Source organism: Callorhinus ursinus, unplaced genomic scaffold, assembly GCF_003265705.2.
Source record: "Callorhinus ursinus isolate GAN/ISIS: 27379988/994484 unplaced genomic scaffold, GSC_fseal_2.0 scaffold4, whole genome shotgun sequence".
Classification (NCBI taxonomy): Eukaryota; Metazoa; Chordata; class Mammalia; order Carnivora; family Otariidae; genus Callorhinus; species Callorhinus ursinus.
The window spans coordinates 34,029,007-34,049,234 of NW_027397066.1; the positions used below are offsets into that span (position 1 = coordinate 34,029,007).

Genomic DNA, 20,228 nt, shown 5'->3' on the forward strand with positions numbered 1-20,228 from the left:
AGGTTGGAATAGGGAATGAGTTAGTCAATGATTTGTAATGCACTTAGAGCAGTGCCTGGCACAATGCAAGTGCCATGTAAGTGTCGTAAAAGTAAATAAACTGAAAGCTGTCTGACTCCAAAGCTGCTAACGGTGGAATTTCAGGCCTGCTTTTTGTTCTGTTCCCCTATTAAAGCAGCAGAATTGGGCAAAAGCTAACCTTGGACCCTGAACAGGGAACAGAGACTTTGCTGCGGAGGCACCCACAGACTTCCTGCTCTGTCCAACCCCTCTTGCCATCAGCTGTTCTAAAATGTGAATCCATTTGCTTCAAGTTAGCTGAGAGTACTGAGCTCTTAGGTGCCAGCCCCGGGCTCACCAGTGCATGCCCGTGCACTAAACCCCAGCTGGGGCCTGCAGCGCCCCCTTCCCCACCTCAGGCCTGGCCTAGCCTGAGGCCTCTCCCATGTTGTCATTCCCACCTGGTTCCTTCCTTACCACACTCCAGTCATGCATGCTAGCCTTTGTGGGTTCCTCTCTCAAGGCCTTTGTGTGCATCTGGAAATACTTCCCCCAATTGCTGCGTGGTTAACGTCTCTCCTATTCATGTCATCACATCACCCTGCCTTGTCAGAAAAACCTTCCATGATCATCAAACTGGGCTCCCAAGGAAAACAGGAGGAATGCTCAAAGAGAGTGGCTGAGAGTTTATTAGGACACCATCAGGAGGAAGTGGGCAGGGAGGGGAAACCACAATGAGATGGGGAGGCCTTTACCACCACCTGGCCCGAGGCAATAGGTTGGGACAAGAGGAGACTGGGAACTTCAGAGAACCCAAGGGCAGGGCCCAGACAGAGCTGTAGGCCTCAGAGGATTGGTGCGGCAGCCAATCTGCGAGACCTCTGCAGTAAAGGGCAGCATAAATACCCCACCTCCCTCTTCTCCGTCCCCCCTGACCTTCTGCCTCCTTCCCCTTCACGGAGCCTGGACGCACAGATCAGATCCGCCTCCCAAAAGGGTGGAGAGGTAATTGGAAGTTAGCGAACACTCTCTTTTCCCAGGTCATAGTTTATTTTCTCTTTTATCTTCTTAACATACATGACTCTCCACAATCACCTTCTTTTGTTTTATATGTTTATTGTCTGCCCGCCCCTGCCATTCCCTCTAGAATGTAGTTATCTTGAGGGCACAGACTTTGGAGTTTTCTATTTTTCTTTCTTTTTTCATCTCCGGGTCCCCAGCGCCAACCTCAGTGCCTGATATATAGAAGGCGCGCAGTAAATATGGGTTGAATGAATCAAAAGACTGGGTCATAAATAGCCTGAAGAGAAAAAGGCTTATAAGGGTGGTTTTTCTTTTTTTCTTACAAAAGTATCGGGTGACTGAACACTGCCTGGCGCCGGGGCCGAGGCCTGCACCTCTTGCTCACAGTTCTGCGGCCGGGCGGCCGGCAGGTGCGGCGAGGCCCCTGCCCGCGCGTCCTCCGGCCCGACTGCGGCCCCGCCGGCTCCCCTGGGGCCGTGTACGCCGCGGTGGGCGCCCGTCTCCCGGTGCCTGCCGACCCGCTTGCCCGTCCGCAGCGGGCCCGGCGCGGGGACGTGCGGGGCGGCTGGCCGAGTCCCTCTCCAGGCCCCACTGCGGGCAGGGAGGGAGACACCCAGTGCTCGCTCTTGGTTATTTTTAGTCGGTAGCTGACACCCTCCCATTCCCCCGGGGGGGGGGATGCGGAGCGGCCAGAGAAGGTGGGGAGAGAGGGAGCTCCCGGCGCCTCCGCGCTCGCTCCCGCCGGGACTCGGGGCGCGGCGGAGACCCGGCAGCGCAGGGAACAGTTGCCGCGGCGTCCTCCGGAGGCGCGCGGTTCTCCTCCGGGACCTGCGCCGGGCGGGGGCGGGGCGGGCAGGGGAGGGGAGAGCGGGCTGGCGGGAAGGGGCGGGGAGCGCGCTCCTGCGGCGGCGGCGGCGGCAGCGGCGGCGGCGGCGGCGGCCGTGCTCATCCCGGCGGCCCAGCGCTCGAGTGCACGCGGGGCTTCGCAAATGGCTTGTCCCGCTCTGGGTCTGGAAGCTCTTCAGCCTCTGCAGCCGGAGCCGCCCCCCGAGCCTGCTTTTTCGGAGGCGCAGAAGTGGATCGAGGTAGGTGCCCCCGGCTGGCGGGAGGCCTTGCAGGGGCGCCCGAAGCCACCGACCCGCGCACACGGACGACAGGTCCAGCCTCGCCTCCCCCCCACTTTCTTTTGCCAGCTGCTCCGAGTCACCCGTCCGGGCCTCGGGCGAGCTGCGATGCCCTGGCGCCCTGGCGCGGGTCTCGGGCGAGGGTGGGCGGAAGTGAGGGACGCCGCAGTCTCGCAGTGCGCGTGGGGGGCACGAAGCGCTCTCCTGCGCCTGCATCCTTCCTGCCCGCCAGCCGCGCAAATCTCAGCTCCCGCCGCTTCCACGCGGGGCCAAGGGAAGCGCAGTGCCCGCAGAAGCGCCGCAAAGGCGCAGGAAGCGCGAGACCCAGAGTGCTGCTGACGCCGCATTTGGGGGGTTCCTGCTCCCTGTCCTACCTTCCGCCTCTTGAACCCCCCCCCCCCCCCCCCCCCCCCCCCCCCCCGCAGCTCCTCCCGAGCGGAGTTGGCAGTGTCTCCACGGAAACGCGTACCCACCAGAGTTTCTGGCTGTATTCCTGGCAGCGCACAGGGCCGGGAGCCTGCAAGACCCACCTGCGAGCGCGCCATCCGCATAGCCGCTGCCCAGCCGTTGGCAGCCCCCACTCCATAGCGGAGGCGGCGGGGCGGGCTCCCAGGTGCCGAGTCCCCGGCCCCGCTGGCATATTTCACTTCTTAAATGACTCGGTGGCAGGCCAGGGAAATCACTGGAGCTCTCGGCTCAGTCCAGGAAGCGCTCGCTGGGTGATCCTGATTCTCGATGTCTATCTGTAGATAGATGCAGCTTGGTGGCTCAGCGCTCCCCAAATGACGCGTCTGCCGGGGATCAGGACGCTTGGAGGGCGCGAGGGGGGAAAGGTGACCCCCTGTGATCCGTGCAGTGAGCCTCTGTTTCGCCCAGACGGCCTTTCTTGAGGCTTAGCGGAAGGCGAATTTGACCCTTTTCCTCAGGGACAGGTAGCCCTCCTTGCCCATGGTTCAGAGGAAGAAATGCACCGCTAAGTCATTGGCCCAGCAATGGTGAAGCCTGTTAGTACTCAGGCTGTCATTTTGGTGACCCCCCCACCCCCCGTTCTCAGGATGCTTCAGAGGTAACAGAGCCTAGGATGGAACAGATTTGAACCTGCTGAGTTGCCTGCAGAAACCACCCTCACTTACTGGGGCTCTAATGCTCCTGCAAGAGGCCTGCCCCTCCCAGGGTTAACCTGCTCCAAGCAAGAGTGTTTGGCAGAGTTTAGAAACATCTATTTAAACATAGGGTGAAAGAAACAGAAGACCAAACTTGAGGCTCTGTTGATAAAAGCCCCAATCATATCTCTCATAATTTGATGGCTCATGACCAGATGAGAAAAAGACCTTGGCTTTTAATTTTTGATTTGTGGCCGGAAAGGCTTGGGGTGTGACAGGTGCTCTCTGTGCTGCATACTTGGGCTCACAGGACACACAGGAGACGTTTGTATTCACTGGCTTCATTGAGAGTTGGAGAGCTGTCTTTTTCATGTTCTTGAACTTTGAAATTCTCAGGAGAGATTTTGGATGTGGATAGTAGGTGAGGGGAGGATATCAGGGCCCAGCAATCCTGCAGTTCTTGAAGGCAAGTGGTTTATCCTCAGTATCCTTAATTGTAACATTAATAGAGAAAATGGGTTGCCCTATAAATTACATGCAGGGAAGTGCACAAATCTTAAACACACATCTCCATGAATGTTCACATATGTATATGTACAATGACAGCCCCCACCTAGATCAAGATCTAAAACATCTTCTTCAGCCCAGAGGACCACAGTCTGTTTTTAAGTGGTGGGATGTATTAGGCTAGATATTATGCAGTACAGGATATCAGCTTTTGTCCTGGTTCCACTGGTTTAAAAAGGGGGGGGGGGCGCCTGGGAGGCTCAGTTGGTTGAGCGACTGCCTTCGGCTCAGGTCATGATCCTGGAGTCCTGGGATCGAGTCCCACATCGGCCTCTCAGCTCAGCGGGGAGTCTGCTTCTCCCTCTGACCCTCTTCCCTCTTGTGCTTTCTATCTCTCATTCTCTCTCTCAAATCAATAAATAAAATCTTAAAAAAAAAGAAAGATCATCATTAAAAAAAAAAGGGCTTCCTTAGAAAGTAGAGCCCCCATTAGGTCCTATAGACGGCCTGGCATTATTCGTGATACCTTGCAGGTATGCCCGTTTGAGAATGCGAAAACCGTGGGGCGTGCGTGGCTTTAGGACGGGGCGGCCTTGGCGCTCTGCTCTGCGCGTGCATTATTGAAGCGGCCTATCTCCTTTCAATTGCGGAGTTCGGTTTCTGGGAAAGGAGAGCTTCCCCTCCCAGGCTGTGTAAAAAGGTATTTGCTCCCGGGAGAGATAGTGACCTCCCTTTTTCCTTCCCGGAGGTCCCTCTTGAAATGTAAATGCCTCGTCTGCAAACCGGGGAGACCCGGGAGCCTTAACAGATGGTTTTGCGCGCAGTTGCCCGGTGAACAAAGATTCCGCGGCTAATATAGCAATACTGTAGTACTTAGAGCGAGCTGAATTCCTGGGTGGATTGTTATCTCGGGACAATTGCATCTCGTTTAGGGGCCCCATTGTCTTCGGCAACATCCTCATTGGAAGGGCTTTGTTTTTCACTTTTGTTCCGTCGGTGATTAAATTTCCCACAGGCTCCCTACCCCCTTTGAGTAGTCAGGAATTTCACCCTTTCAGAAAAATGTTCCCTTGGGTGCAGTAGGTTAATAAACAAACTTTGCAGCTTGTCTTTCCTCCTCAGCCCTTGGTCTTCCTTGAGTCATGGGTTGGCCCGAAAAGATTCATTCTTAATAGTCTCAAGGAACAAGCTCCCGGAGATCACTTGTTAGTGAGGAATTTCTCAGCCTTGGCTAGGGGAGGGGATTGTGACTGGCAGGAAACGTGGGCCTGGGCACGGATATTCCCAACTCAGCCCACTCCCAGCTTGTGCCTTGGCTGGCAAAGGTGAGAGCCCAAATGGAGGTCACAGACCATGTGGGAGCTGCTCAGTAACACAGAACTTTTTTTTTTTTTTTTTTAAATAGCTGCAGAAGCAGGCTGCATGTCTTAATGTGGTTCAGGAGACTCCTAAAGGAAACAGCAAACTTCCAGTATTAATTGTGGCCACCAGCAGGCAGGGGCCTAACTTCCTTCCACATTCCTTTTCTAGAAGGCCTTCCTAAACAAAGAGGCAGTAAGGACCGCACAGGGATTAAGAGGTCAGACTTTGGAGCGGGGCAGCCTGGGTTTGAATCCTGGGTCTTTTACCTTCTAGCTGGGTGACCTTGGCCGGGCTGTGTTTCCTCCCCTTTTAGTTCTAAATTGTTTTCTTTGAAAGCTAGCTCCAGTCGTTAACAACAACAAAAATCACAAAGATACTGTTGAAAGCATGTGTAAAACCCGGGCACCAAGAATACCTTACCTACCTCTAGGAGTGCTGCGAGAGTTAAATAAGTTAGTATATTTTAAATGCTCAGAAGAGTCCCCAGTATTTAGGAATTGCTGTCTAAGTAATAATGGTTGACATTATTACCATTAACAACACTACTGCTATTCTTACCACCATCACCACTGTCATCATTAACACTCCTGTGATTGCCATTATTACTGTTTTGTTCCTATAGCTGTTTTGGAAGAAAATCTTCAGAACCCTAAGTTTCTCACTGTAAAAAAATATAAATCAATTACCTACTGATCTCATTCCGTTCTTACCTCATGAGCTCCAGATACCTGGCCTAGAAGTTTGAGTAGATGCTATGTTACCTTGCATTAAAAGAGAGTTAGGGATCAGAGCAAAACCAGTAATATCTACTCATAAAATGATCCTGGTGGTCCAGTCCATTAAGGCTTAGAAAATGATTGCTCAATATTATGTAGAATATTTGCGTTTACTGCAGAGTCTTTGTTACCGAGCTCCAAGCAGAGCGCTCAATGCCTCTCCTCTTGCTGACAATCCAGCATTAAGTCATTATACAAATAGTGGCTGTCTGAATATTCATCTCAAAGGTAGCAGTGTTTTGTTTACTAAAGTTGTGTCTGCTCCCGCTAGGAAAAAGAATAATTCCCCCCTTTATTTACCTTCCTGCTCCTTACCTTCCTTCCTTTCTTTCCTTTTCCCTTGATGATATCTCTTGAGTTACAGGAGTTTGTTAGTGGGGAGATGATTCTAATTTTCTTGGTAACCACCGCATCCCCCCTTGCCTCTCTGCCCACAACAATATTTATCTGTTCTAATCTGTGTTCTTCTCTGCAGTGCCAGAAACTTTTTGGAGAAACAGATGTCCCTTCAACTTAGTTTCAGTTGTGATTTGGAACAGGTTGCCAGGCCTCTGGGGAGGGGTTGGAAATTTCAACCCAACTTAGCCTTGCTTCTCAACTTGAGAATTCTCTGGACTCCTTTAACCTTAATCATAGCATGCCTGTGGGGCTTGGTGCTGAATATAATCTTATTTGTGACCTAATCCATATTTCACATGAGTGGGAAGTTGTGCCGGGAGGGATCAGTTCATCATTTTGGGTCATTTCCACTTGCCCATATAGAATTGTTTTCTTACTCAACTGGGACCTGATTTTCAAGATTAAAAGCACTGAGGGTACCTTCACTCTCCAAGACTGAACGGATGTTGTATTGTTTGGCAATAGGGAAAATTTAGGAGTAGTCTTTGGGAACCTAGCATTTAGTGGCGGGTAACATATGATGTTTGCAGTGTCATGACGAGTGAACACGTGCCATAAGTTAGTCATTCAAGTTCTCCGCCTCTGGGGGGACTTGATGATACTTACATCTTTTCAATACCGCGGAGAGGTAAGTTGGCATGTGCCTCTCCAGCATTGCGTGGGGAGCTGAGGAAGAGGGAGAAAACCTTTTCTGGCTGGACCACGGAAAGGAGTAGTGGTCTGAATAGATATGTAAATCAGAGCAGGCAGCATCATTCTCACAGGGACATTTAAATAATCTGGCCTGTTTGTATACAAGAGCCGCTATGACACAATGTGGTCACGTGGTAGGAGAACAGTGCGGTCCCACAGATTTGGGGAAGAGGGAAACGGAATGGGAGGCGGAGCCGGCACTTCTTGCCCCAGCATCTCCCTGGAAACCGAGTTTGCAGTGAGCCAGCTCCGAATGCGAGACTGAGCTCTGGCCACCAAGAAGGGGCAGGGTGGGGCCTGTGTCCCCAGCAACTGGATTTCTTGGCCCTCTGCTCTCCGCTGAGGGATGACAATGGAGCCATGATGCAGACATCTGGCCGTGATTCCGTGGGTGCCAGTCAGTGCTAGGTGGGACCAGGCAGCTCCTGGAAATTGGCCTGGCAGCTTCTCTTTCTGCTCTGAACCATTCTGAAATTTAAGAGTGTGGTTAGGAGTCACATGGTAATGATAATGATGGTAATGAAACCGATGCTCATGATGATAAAAGCTGATATTTATTGAGTGCTTACTGTGTGCCAGGCACTGGGCTAAGAAGTCTATGTCTGAATGAATCCCTTATAAATAAGTACTACTACTATTATCCCCATTTGCAGATGAGAAAATTGAGGTCCTGAGAAATTAAGTATCTTGCCCAAACTTTCAAGTAAGTGGCAGAACTAGGACTTAATTAAAGCACACTTTCTTAACTTTTATGAATATATACATTGTTAGATACCCCAAATCTATAGTTGAGGAAATTGGGGCTTTCAGGAATTAGGAAACCTCCCCAGACTCACCAAGTCAGTGAGTACTTGTTAGAGTCAGGATTCAAATCCAGGCTGTCTGACTTTGCAGCCCTTGTTATCTGATCCCTTATATTGCGTCCCACATTAGGACCAGGTGTAAAAACTTTGGTAAGGACTGAGCTTCCTGTTTCTCTGACTGCAGAGGCTTCCCCCATATGTGGGGGCAGGTTGTGGGTTTCGGAAGGTGTGGGTCCCTAGACCATTCCCCGTGGCTTGTCTCTTTCAAATATGGGTGCGAAGGGGTGTCTCTTCTCCGCACTGATGTGTTTAAGCCCCGTTGGTGCATCTGTCTGAGGCCTTTACCACAGCTCCTTCACCTTCACCTGAGAGTGCTCCTGTCTGGCCAAGATCCCACCTGGGAACGGTTTTGTTGTTGAGTTCAGCCAAGAGCCATGTCCTTCCAAGAGAGGAGATGGGCGGTCTCTCCTGCCGGTGTCCACGTCCCATCCTAAAGAACTGAAGGGTCAGAACAAAGCCGCTCTGTGACTTCTGGGAGTCTTGGCTTGTACTCGGCATCCCCATCACCTACCTTCCAGTCTAACCTTAATCATTTGGGTGGGCCTTTATTTTCACGGTTGAGGACTGAGTTAACACTAGTTGACTGATGGGCACCTGGGTGGCTCAGTTGGTTAAGCGACTGCCTTCGGCTCAGGTCATGATCCTGGAGTCCCGGGATCGAGTCCCGCATCGGGCTCCCTGCCCGGCGAGGAGCCTGCTTCTCCCTCTGACCCTCTCCTCTCTCATGTACTCTCTCTCCCATTCTCGCTCTCTCTCAAAAAAAAAAAAAAAAAACCCACTAGTTGACTGAATAACTCTCACTGGAGCTAGATTTTCTTTCTTTTTTAAAAAAATATTTTATTTATTTATTTATTATTTATTTATGAGAGAGAGAGAGAGAGAGAATATCTGAAGCATACTCCCCGCTGAGCACAGAGCCTGGCGCAGGGCTCCATCCCACGACCTTGAGATCATGACCTGAGCCAGAACCAAGAGTCGGTTGCATCACTGACGGAGTCACCGAGGCACCCCTAGATTTTCTTTTTAAGCCCAGTTTACTCTTTGGTGGTTCGGAAAAATGTGCAAAACAATTTTATAATATTTCCCCTCATTTGTTCCTAAGTATGTGTGTGTGCTTACATTTGAAGCAAAAGAAAAGTATCAGATACCATCTTTTTGGGGTGGAGAGTGGAGTGGGAAAAAGGATGACTTCAGTGCAGTCACATCAGGAAAGGAAAGGATAAAAGAACTTTGTTTTTAAGTGATTGAGAAATACAAAATAGTCTAAATTAGAGGGTTACTAGATGATACAGGAAAAAAAATAGTGCTTAAAAAAAGGTGACAAAATATTGGAAAAACTTCTGCCCTGGGACATGAGGAGATGTTCTATCTCTTTCTGCAAGGAAGAATGATGTCATGCAGTTCGGTTCTGCTGTGGTAAAATTCCATGTTTGCAGTGTTGAAAACAACACTCCCAAAGAGATGTCCTCACGAAGCTAACCCTGATGGGATGGCCGTTGTATCTCAGGGAGTTATCTTTAACATAGGGAGAAAAAATGAGGTGACATAGTCTTGTGACATGCACCTAAGGAATATCTTGGTGGATATCTTTTCCCACTAAACTTATGTTGTCAGCAGAACTGCGTCCTTATATCTATGATGGGACCTTAAGAACAAAGTATTGTTTAGGCTGAGAAAGCTCCATGTTTCCATTGCTCTGCGTTCTGCCTGTGATAGTCTGAAACCCACAACCTGCTAGTACAGGATGCAGCTTGGCCACCTGGTCAACCGTAGAATTTAGAGACCTACCCCACCCACCTATCCCTAAATAGCCCATTAGGAGGCTATGTAAGAATAGGCCTGCACTTGTTTTTTTTTAAAGTAAATGTCAAGGGCAAAGGCTTGTGGCATTTTTATTTCCATGACCCAATACTGTTATAAAAAAATCCTCAGCCTTATTTTTCTTACCAAGGGATTGGAGTTTTATTTATTGTGCTGAGTACACAGCTCTCTTTTCCTGCCCTGATAAACATTTAAAAAGAATGATACTCGGGCGCCTGGGTGGCTCAGTTGGTTAAGCGACTGCCTTCGGCTCAGGTCATGATCCTGGAGTCCCGGGATCGAGTCCCGCATCGGGCTCCCTGCTCAGCAGGGTGTCTGCTTCTCCCTTGGACCCTCCCCCATCTCATGCTCTCTCTCTCCATCTCATTCTCTCTCTCAAATAAATAAATAAAATCTTTAAAAAAAAAAAAAAAAGAATGATACTCAAACCATTATCTTCTTCTAATGGGAAACTGAATGAAGGCTAGGAGAGGCTCAGCCAAATTGTTTAAAATATGAAAATAATTATTTGGGACACTTGGTTATCACTCATTTGTAAGTTCACTTCAGTGTAAACACTAAAAATAAGCATACAGTGAAAATAAACATTAATGTGTGAACGTGTTTTAAACAAATTAAAAAATCTGTTTCCTGGAAAGTAGTTACTAAGCCCCAACAATGTGCCAGGCATAGTGCTGACAACCAGGGTTAGATGGTGAACAATAGAAACCTAATTCCCACCCACATGAAGTGCACAATGTCGTATGTGTGTATGTGTGGGAGCTTAAACTAAAATACACAATTACAAATTGGGATGAGTGCTATGAAGACAAAGCGGGCTTAAGAGAGACGTACTTGAGGCAGACAAGGACTCAGTGAAAGTAGTGTTTCAGCTAAGACCATTGAAGGGTGCTGAGCAGGAGAATTAGATGGATTCAGATTTGAGACAAGGGCTTGCATGTACATACAACACATGTTTTATTGTGATTATGCTTTAAAAAAAAGGTAGAATAGGAACACTGTTAAAGTCCTCCAGATGTATTGAAGGTGTGTGTATGTGGGGGGGAGGGGACAGGGAAAGGGGCTGAGTCAGAAGTTCTCGAATATTCTTGCAAGCCACGATCCACTGCACCTCTTAGGACCCAGGCACAGATAAATCAAGACCTCCTTTTCTAGGAGAAATGGCAGAGAGGGTTTTGGGATTTATTTTTTGAGCATGGACTCTGGGATTAAAATTCTTCTCTTCTTTTTTAAGATTTTATTTATTCATTTGACAGAGAGAGAGAGAGAGAGCACAAGCAGGGGGAGCAGCAGAGAGAGAGGGAGAGGTGATTGAGAGATTCTCCGCTGAGCAGGGAGCCTGATGCAGGGCTCGATCCGAGGACCCTGGGCCAAAGGCAGATGCTTAACCAACTGAGCCACGCGGTCGCCCCTGGGTTTAAAATTCTTGTACACAACAGGGGCTAGAGAAGCTGTACCCCACTCGGAGGTGAGAGGCTTGCAGGAAGCCTGCCTGCCTTTCAGTGAGTGAGTGGAGCAGTTTTGTGTAAGACTTTGGGTGATGACCTATAGATGTCCTCTAATTTGGGAACTTGCCCCAAACGCCTCTAAAAGAAGGGACTTTATAAGCTAATAAAGTCATGTGCCATTTGGGAACCCCAGAAGTTGTAAACTCTGGAGGTCTGTGACTTTGGTTTCTTTCAGCACTTGAACCCACCACCCCTACACACCCCTTCCTCATGGTTCAACATGGCTGCTAGAGACTCATCATCACATCATCTTTCAAGAAAGTAGGATGGAGGAATAAAAAAATGAAGACTACATAAGACACCTTCTAGAAAATTCCCGATACTTCTTATGTTTTATTGCCTAGATTTTCAATAACATGGCCACTCCTAGTTGCAGGGGAGGCTTCATTGTCCTCAGGTCATACTCTGGGTTCTATTCCTCGGAAGAAATGGGAAAATGGCTACTGAGCTAGGGGGACCCTGGGATGTCCTTTCTCCACTTCTCCAGGGACAGATCCTTTCCAGACAGAGCTTAAATATGTCTGCCTCTGAAGCAGACTCCCTGATTCCTCTGAGCCCATTAATCCCTCCTCTTCTGTGCAAACCTGGCATTTAGTATCCACCTCTGTTAGAAACGTTGTCATATATCATTGTAACGAATATATGGTTGGGTGGGATCTGCCCCCCTTTGGTAAACCCCAGAGCTCTTGTGGCCAAGGACTGGGACTTAGTCATTGTCCCCATTCCTCCTCAGTCTGCTCCCTACTGGAGCCCCATGGCTACATTACCCATGGCCCGAAAGGTTTCTCAGGGAGCCTGTGCCCAGCTACAATTGCCTGGTTGGCACTTGGACTCTGCCATGGCAGAGAAAATAGACTCTGTTGCTGCCCTGACAGGAAGCAAAGTTGTTTTTTTTTTTAAAGACTGATTAAAAAAAGCAGTTTACCCGGTGGTTGCCTGGAGACAGTCAGTGATTGGACACTTGGAAAGTGATTTCACTGTTGGCTCTTAGGCAGGTGATATCAGTTGAAGGAATGACTTAGGAGGCCAACTTTCCCCTCAGGTTGGACTGATGTGGAGCTCACAGTTCCTCTCTGCAGAATTGGAGAGCAAACATCTCTGTTCTTTATTTTTTATTTTATTTTTTTAAAGATTTTTATTTATTTATTTGTCAGAGAGAGAGAGAGCACAAGCAGGGGAAGCAGCAGAGGGAGAGGGAGAACCAGGCTCCTCACTGAGCAGGGAGCCCGATGTGGGACCCGATCCCAGGACCCTGGGATCATGACCTGAGCCAAAGGCAGATGCTTAACGACTGAGCCACCCAGGCGCCCCATCTCTGTTCTTTAAATAAACATGCCCCCCCCCCAGCATTTTCACCTGGGACTCTCACCTTTTTTTCTCCTACCTCAAAGCAGTCAGCTTCCTCTCTCTTACCTGTTGTGGGGGTGCAGATAATTCCCACCTCTTGGTATGAAAGAAAGATCGGAGTACTTCAACTTACAGGATATCCAAAAAAGTTGCTACGGCCGAGGTCACAGAGGTTGCTGCCTATGTTCTCTTCTAGGATTTTGATGGATTCCTGTCTCATATTTAGGTCTTTCATCCATTTTGAGTATATTTTTGTGTATGGTGTAAGGAAATGGTCCAGTTTCATTCTTCTGCATGTGGCTGTCCAATTTTCCCAACACCATTTGTGGAAGAGACTGTCTTTTTGCCATTGGACATTCTTTCCTGCTTTGTCAAAGATGAGTTGACCATAGAGTTAAGGGTCCATTTCTGGGCTCTCTGTTCTGTTCCATTGATCTATGTGTCTGTTTTTGTGTCAGTACCATGCTGTCTTGATGATGACAGCTTTGTAATAGAACTTGAAGTCCGGAATTGTGATGCCACCAGCTTTGGTTTTCTTTTTCAACATTCCTTTGGTTATTCGGAGTCTTTTCTGGTTCCATACAAATTTTAGGATTATTTGTTCCAGCTCTGTGAAAAATGCTGATGGTATTTTGATAAGGATTGCATTGAATATATAGATTGCTCTAGGTAGCATAGACATTTTAACAATATTTGTTCTTCCAATCTGTGAACATGGAATGTTTTTCCATTTCTTGGTGTCTTCCTCAATTTCTTTCATGAGTGTTCTATAGTTTTCTGAATACAGATCCTTTGCCTGTTTGGCTAGATTTATTCCTAGGTATCATATGCTTTTTGGTATGAGGAATTTTTATTATAATGGTAACCTGTATGAGTTCTTACTAGATAAGTATTTTTTAAAAGGAGAATTTCCCATAAAAGCTAATGGCCAGTAACTGGTATTAATAAATGACCACGGCTATGACCACCAATTGTCATGACCCAATGGAAACACTGAGAAATAGCATCCTTTCTGCCTTTCCTGCAGAAAATTTACAAAGGAGCTTTTGGAGCTGAATGTTGTCATCAACCAACAGATGTGGTTGCCTCCTGTTTCCGCAGAGACCTTGCAAGATGTCATAAATAGGAGGGGTGGGTGACAAGTGGAGCCTGATTCATCGTGTTGCAAGAGTTGACAGACTGTGATAACATAAAGTGATAAAGTGGCTAATTCAGTGCCAAATAAAAATAGTAATAGTTAACATATTTCTAGACCACTTACGTGCCATTGCTAGTCTGGGCCCTTGTTTGAGTTAATGGGAAGATCTATCTATCTATCTATCTCACACCTGGCACAGTGCCTGGTACATAAGGTAAGCACAGTTTTCTGCCAATTTTACAGATGAGAAAACTGGAATACAGTTAACTGATTTGCCTGGTGTCATGTAACTAATAAGTGGCAGAGTTGGAATTTGTACCCAGGCAATCCTGTTCCAGAGCTTGAGCTTGGGCTGGTGGCTGCTGTGCTTTAGAAGTAAAAGCAAAACCTCTAAAAATCATGATCCCAAGTAACTCTCTAACCAAGCAGATGACCTGCCCCTCCCTCTCTCCCTCCTCTTTCCCTTAACAGCTGTTTATTGAACAGCTTCTTTGTGTATGGTACAAAGTTGCTAGGAAACAGTTTTATCTGTGCTAGTAATTTTCACTGTTCTTTCTGCTTTTGTCAGTGTTCTGGTTACAAAATTGAATGTGATTTGAGCCTTCTGTCTGAACTCTATATTTTCCATAAGCCCTGTTATTTTTTAGTGTGTGATTTTTCAAAAATACAAGGTTGTTGGTTATTTGTCTTACTTTGGGACATTGTTTATTCATTTTCAGGAATGTGTGTATTGTTTTATAGTAGAGATACTTGGATTTTAATGTGTTTTGCAGACTTACTGTCTTCCTCATGTTCATACGTACAGCTGTAACCTGGGAATCCAGGATCTTGGTCATAAGGAAACTTTTTTAGGAACATCACCTTTCCTATCCACTGTCAGAAGACCTTGGGCACTCAGTAGTATGTGAGATAACTATGGCTCCTGCCCTTGTGGGGTTACATGCCACTGTGAAAGATAAAGGTGGACCCTGAACAGGGAATTCCATGTGTGGGATACATGTTCAGAAAGGGGAGAGCAGGTTGTGTGGACTGTGGAGAAGGCTGGGACCATCTTTGGTCTCTGGGGCCTTGGGCAGGCCTCTGAGTAGGTTCTGTTTAAGCTGAGACCCAAAGGATGAGCGGGAACTGGCCAGGCAAAAAGCAACAGGTTGTGTGAACACTCTGAAGGAAGAGACAAAGGAGCCCAGTAAGGCAGGAGTGTTGGGAGTCAGGGTGACTGAGGTGCGGAATGTAGCTGCAGTAGGTAGAGGGAGGGCTGCTCAGCTTTCGGGCAGAAGGTAGGGGTCCTCGGTGTTGCCTGGCCTGAGCCTGGGGCCACACGTGGCTCTTTCTTGGAGGTGGGATCTTCTCCAAACTCCCTCAAGTTACCATAGTCCATGACAAGTTTTTGAGGGCTTGTAGCCTGGCTGGCCCTGTTCTAAGCATTTCACTTCTTACCCCCCCGTGAGCTAGGTTCAAACTTTCATTTCCACTTTCTAGAGAAACAAGTAAAGTCACATAGTCATTAGATGGTGGAGCTGACCTTCAAACCCAGGCAGCCTGGCTGCTTGACCTGTGCTGGTTACCACCATGCTATGGGGTGTGATACAGGCTTTTCACCAAGGGCATCCTTGAGGGACAGTGGTTAGGGGAAACATAGTGAGGAGTGTGGGGTGGGGTTGGGGGATGCCTAAGGATGCAGGAGGCCAGTGTTGGCCTTAGATGTGCTTTCAGTATTTTTAAAGAAACCCCCCAAAATGAATCTCTTCACCCAATACACTGCTTGATAGTTGGTACCACCTGGAAAGGAGAGAAATCTTACCCAAAGGAGGCTCTAGGCATGTTCCCAGCCCCACATTCTAATGCAGAGGGGGACTCTGGGCCCCATGTGGCCAGATGGACCCTGTTGTTGTTCTGATATGGTAGGTCACTGACTTTTAACTACCATCAAGAGTCATGAATTGTATGTTAAATTTTTTTTCATTCATTTGGCTTTATATGAGTGTATGTTTCATAATTTTTTCATTCAGATTTTGTGTGTGTGTGTTTTAGTTAGTATTCTGATGGTTACAAACAACAGAAATCCAACCCAAACTGGCTTTAGAAAAGAAGATGGTTTATTGGCTCATTGGGAGTCTGGAGGTAGATCCCTACTTCATGGAAAGATGTCTTAGCAGCAAAATGTTGTCAGTAGGGACAAGGATTCTCTCAGCCATTCACTGAGCTGTGCATTATGGGACTTTATGCTCAGGATTTACACAGTGCATCGACCCCTGTCCTACCCCATCCCAGAAAGTCTAGGCTTCTCCAGTTGAGGGCTGGCTGGGCAAGAACAGTTCCAGTCCTCATATTCTGTTTATACCCCCTAGGCAAAAGAAGGGGACACATCCCCCTTCTGTGATCAACAGGGGAACAGACAAGTTGATTAGCTTAAGCCAAACAGGGTCCATCCTGGTCCATCTCTAACAAAGATTCTGGCTGCTATCCAATAACAAAGTGCTGAGTTCCCTAAAGTAAAATCTGGGAAGTAGACATTGAGGAGGCCACCAACAAAATTACCAACATTTTAATTAGAATGTGATAGTATACGGGAATGCACACTCAGGGGTGGTAAGACTGTAGAGGAAAGCAAGGAAATAATTAAAATAAAAAACTCAGAACAGTGGCAACTTCTTGGAAGTGAGTTTGAGGGTTATAATTGGGGAATGGTTGAAAAAAATAGGGCATTAATAGGTTGTTTTATTCCTATTTTTATAAGACTAGAAAAGGGTCAGTTTTAAAGATGTCATTGAATGCCAGGTGCTCAACCAAGCACCTAATTGGTTCTACTAAGTATAAAAATGCGATTGAATGAATCAGATTGATTTCGAAGTGTTGTTAAAAAATAATATAATCCACACAACTCAATAGCAAAAAACCCAAACAATCCAATTAAAAAATAAGCAGAGGACCTGAATAGAGACTTTTCCAAAAAGGACCTGCAAACAGCCAGCAGGTACATAAAAAGGTGCTCGACATCACTAATCCTCAGGTAAAAGCAAATCAGAACCACTATGAGGTATTACCTCACACCAGTTAGCATGCTATCGTCAAAAAGATAAGAAATAACAAGTGTTGGTGAGAAAGTAGAGGAAAGAGAACCCTTGTGCACCTCTAGTGGGAACGTAATATGAAAAACAGTATAGAAATTTCTCAAAAATTAAAAATAGAATTACCAGGGGTGTCTGGGTGGCTCAGTCCATTAAGTGTCCTGACTCTTGATCTCAGCTCAGGTCTCAATCTCAGGGTTGTGAGTTCAAGCCCACTTTGGGCTCCACACTGGGCATGGAGCCAGTAAATAAATAAGAAAGGAAAGAAAGAATAAAAAAATAGAATTACCCTATGACCCAGTAATTTTACTTCTGGGTATATATCCAAAGAAAATGAAAACAAGATATCAAAGAAATATCTGCACTCCCATGTTTAGTGCAGCATTATTCACACTAACGAAGATATGGAAACAATCCAAGATAAAGAAAGATACGATGAATTAAGGAGGGAATGTGTTGTGATGAGCACTGGGTGTTATATGCAGCTAATGAATCGTTGAACACTACATTAAAAACTAATGATGTACTATATGCTGGCTAACTGAACATAATAAAGAAAAAAAGATATGGTGTATTATATATATGTAAGTATGCATATATATATAGTGTATATATATTATACACATATCTAGTTTTATATATGTATATTATACACATACATACATACATATAATGGAATATTATGCAGCCACGAGAAAGAAGGAAATCCTGCTGTTTGTGACAACATGTATGGAGCTTGAAGGCATTGTGCTAAGTGAAATAAGCCAGACAGAGAAAGACAAATACTGCATGGTATTACTTATATGTGGAATCTTATAAAAAAAAAAAAAGTTAAACTCATAGAAACAGAGAGTAGAAAAGTGGCTGCCAGGGGCTGGGGGTAGAGGAAGTAGAGAGAGGTTGGTAAAAGGGTACAAACTTTAGCTGTAAGATAAATAAGGTCTGAGGAGCTCAAGTATAACTAATAGTTCCATAGTTGATAACACTGTGTTGTATCATTGAAATTTGCTAAGAGAGAAGAATTTAAATGTTCTCATATATATATTCTCATATATATGTTCTCATATCTACCATATTTGTGTTTCTGTAATACATAAAAATAAATATGTGAGGTGATGGAATGTATTAATAGCTAGATGAGAGGAATTCTTTCACAATGTAGACATATCAGATTATCACATTGTACACTTCAAATGTCTTACAATTTTGTCAGTTATACCCCAACAAAGCTAAAGAAAAAAGAATCTAGAAAGGTCCATCCTGGGTACTGCAGTTTTCCTTTCTTCCCAGTATCTCATAAGACCTTTTTACTTACTGAGTTATCAAACAGCAGCTTTTAAAACATGTTCGATATGAAAATATTCAATAGTAGAATCTGATTTATTTTCGCCATTTAACTCCATATGCCTCAGGTAAGCATGTCGTTTTTGAAGCCCGAAGCCTAGAAATAGCCAAACCACACAGTTGTTGTTCGCTGGATGCGCAGGCCTGGAGAATATTCGGCTCTGTGCCTGTGCACTCCCCAGGCATGCGGGCCCTTCTAAAAGTGGATACGGCGGCTGTCGCCCACTGATCCTCTGGTTGAGTGACCCAGATTGGCACAGCGCAGCTGGGTCCTATGCAAAGCCAGTGCGGGAAGGAGGAGGGTAAAAATAAAAACTGGTTGGGCAGCTTAGATGGGGTCAGGATACTTGAAAGCTCACTGGTTACTTTGCTGGTCCTTGGTCAGATTTTCACTTCATTGCTATTGTTGAAGGAGGTGATGGTATTTAGAATGATGGGTTTCTCGTTTCTTAGACTGGGTAAAATAGTTTCATACAGCACAGCAAAATAGAGTCTGGGGTGCTTTTTCTTTACATAGAAATTATGTTTTTTGAGTTTAGAACATTTGCCCTTGATAGGAGTTTCTTATTTATCTCATTATTCAAGATACATGTCTTCAATAAACTTTTTTTCCAAAGGCATCTTTTATGGAGTTACTCTTTCACATAAGACCCCCTCCTCCTTTATTTTATTTTATTTTTTTGGTTAATACAATGAAATGAGCCTGTCATTATAGAGTTTTTTTTTTTTTAATATAGTTTTCTTTGGAATCTAAAAAAAAAAAAAAAAGTAAGTGTTTAAGTATGATGTCAATGATCCAACCAGAGTAGTTTTTCAGTCCTGCCATTCTTTGAGATTTTGACCTTTGTGTTTTTAAAGTATGATTTGCTAATTTTTAAGACTCTGGTCCCTATTATTAGAAATATTGAGATTTTATTTTTGGCATTTGACCAAGAGATTTTTTTCTTTTAGTGCTAAAGCAGCTTCCATATCATGTTTTCCTCATTACTGATAGCTTTGAACTATGTGGATTTTTTTTCTCCCCTCCTCCTGTATGCTTTGTGGCTTTTAAGGTAAGCATCTCTCTGTGATCTGTAGACCAAAATTAAATCCCCAAATGGACTTTGCCTTACAATAGCCATTATAAGGAATATTAAATATTTATATTTAAAATTTATGAGAAATATGGGTATAAGTTATTTTAAAAAATGACCTTAAAATACCTAATGTAGAAACATTTCTAAATTCTTTTTCTGCAATGTTTATATCATCCTGCTAGTTTGGAATAAGTGTTCTTCTAAGAATTTTCTTACATTTTTATTCATTAAGTTATTCACTTACAAAAATCTACTATGAGACTGCTAATGGCACTGGGTTTCTTTTTGGGGTGATGGAAATATTCTAGAATTAGATAGTGGTCACGGTTGCCCGCTCATTTATGGTACTTAGTGAAAATACTAAAAAATTCTGATAGATACACTTTAAAGAGTGTGAGGTCTGTGGTATATGAATTATATCTCAACAATGTTAAGAGTTCTTAATGTTCTAAGCACTGTTCTTAGCCTTTAAGATGTGTAAATAAACACATGAAATGAAGACTTCTGGGTATGTATTAGTCAGCTCTTGGTATAATAGTGCAGTGTAACAAACCACCCCTAAAGCTCAGTGGCAGATAGTGATTGTTGTTTGTTTTTTTCTTGCTCACAGATCCAAGGGATAGCTAGAGTGGTTCTGCTTCAAGCTCTGGGTTGGCTGCGTTCAGCTTAAGGCTGTGGGTTGGATTCAGGTCTGCTTCATGTGTCTCTGTGTTCTCCTTGGACCAGAAGCAAGTGGAGGGGAATGTCGCTTAAGGACAAATGAATGACAGGTGCACTGGAGCCCTGTCAAACCATAAATGGATTTAAAGTCTCCACTTGCTTCACATCTTTTCATGTTGTTACTGTCAGAGCAAGAAATGTGACCATATCCAGAGTCATGGTATGGGGAAGGACATTCTAAACTCACAGTGGGAGCAGAGAGGAGTGCATATTTTTCCAATAATATTCCAGTCTATCACAAAGTGTTAGGAAACAAGTTTGTGTAGGTTTCCTTAGAGTCACAAAGGAAGGAGTGAACATTTCTCCCTCGGGAGGGATTGGCATCTTTGAGGAGATGTGTGTTGAATTGAGGCTTG

General features: G+C 45.6%; 1 protein-coding gene across 7 annotated transcripts in view; it reads left to right on the top strand.

The window, feature by feature from the left end:
- Nucleotides 1–1,911: 1,911 nt before the first annotated feature.
- The window catches only part of LIMCH1 (LIM and calponin homology domains 1), a 321,761-nt gene continuing 303,444 nt past the window's right edge, over nt 1,912–20,228 (top strand). For 4 of the 7 annotated variants that reach the window (XM_025887552.2, XM_073891587.1, XM_025887551.2 and 1 more), the window contains exon 1: nt 1,920–2,108. In XM_025887552.2, coding sequence (XP_025743337.2) covers nt 2,013–2,108 — 96 coding nt within the window. In that variant the 5' untranslated portion in view covers nt 1,920–2,012. Of the gene's footprint in view, nt 2,109–20,228 lie in introns of all 7 variants that reach the window. The other 3 variants (XM_025887555.2, XM_025887556.2, XM_025887550.2) reach the window with 2 other exon arrangements.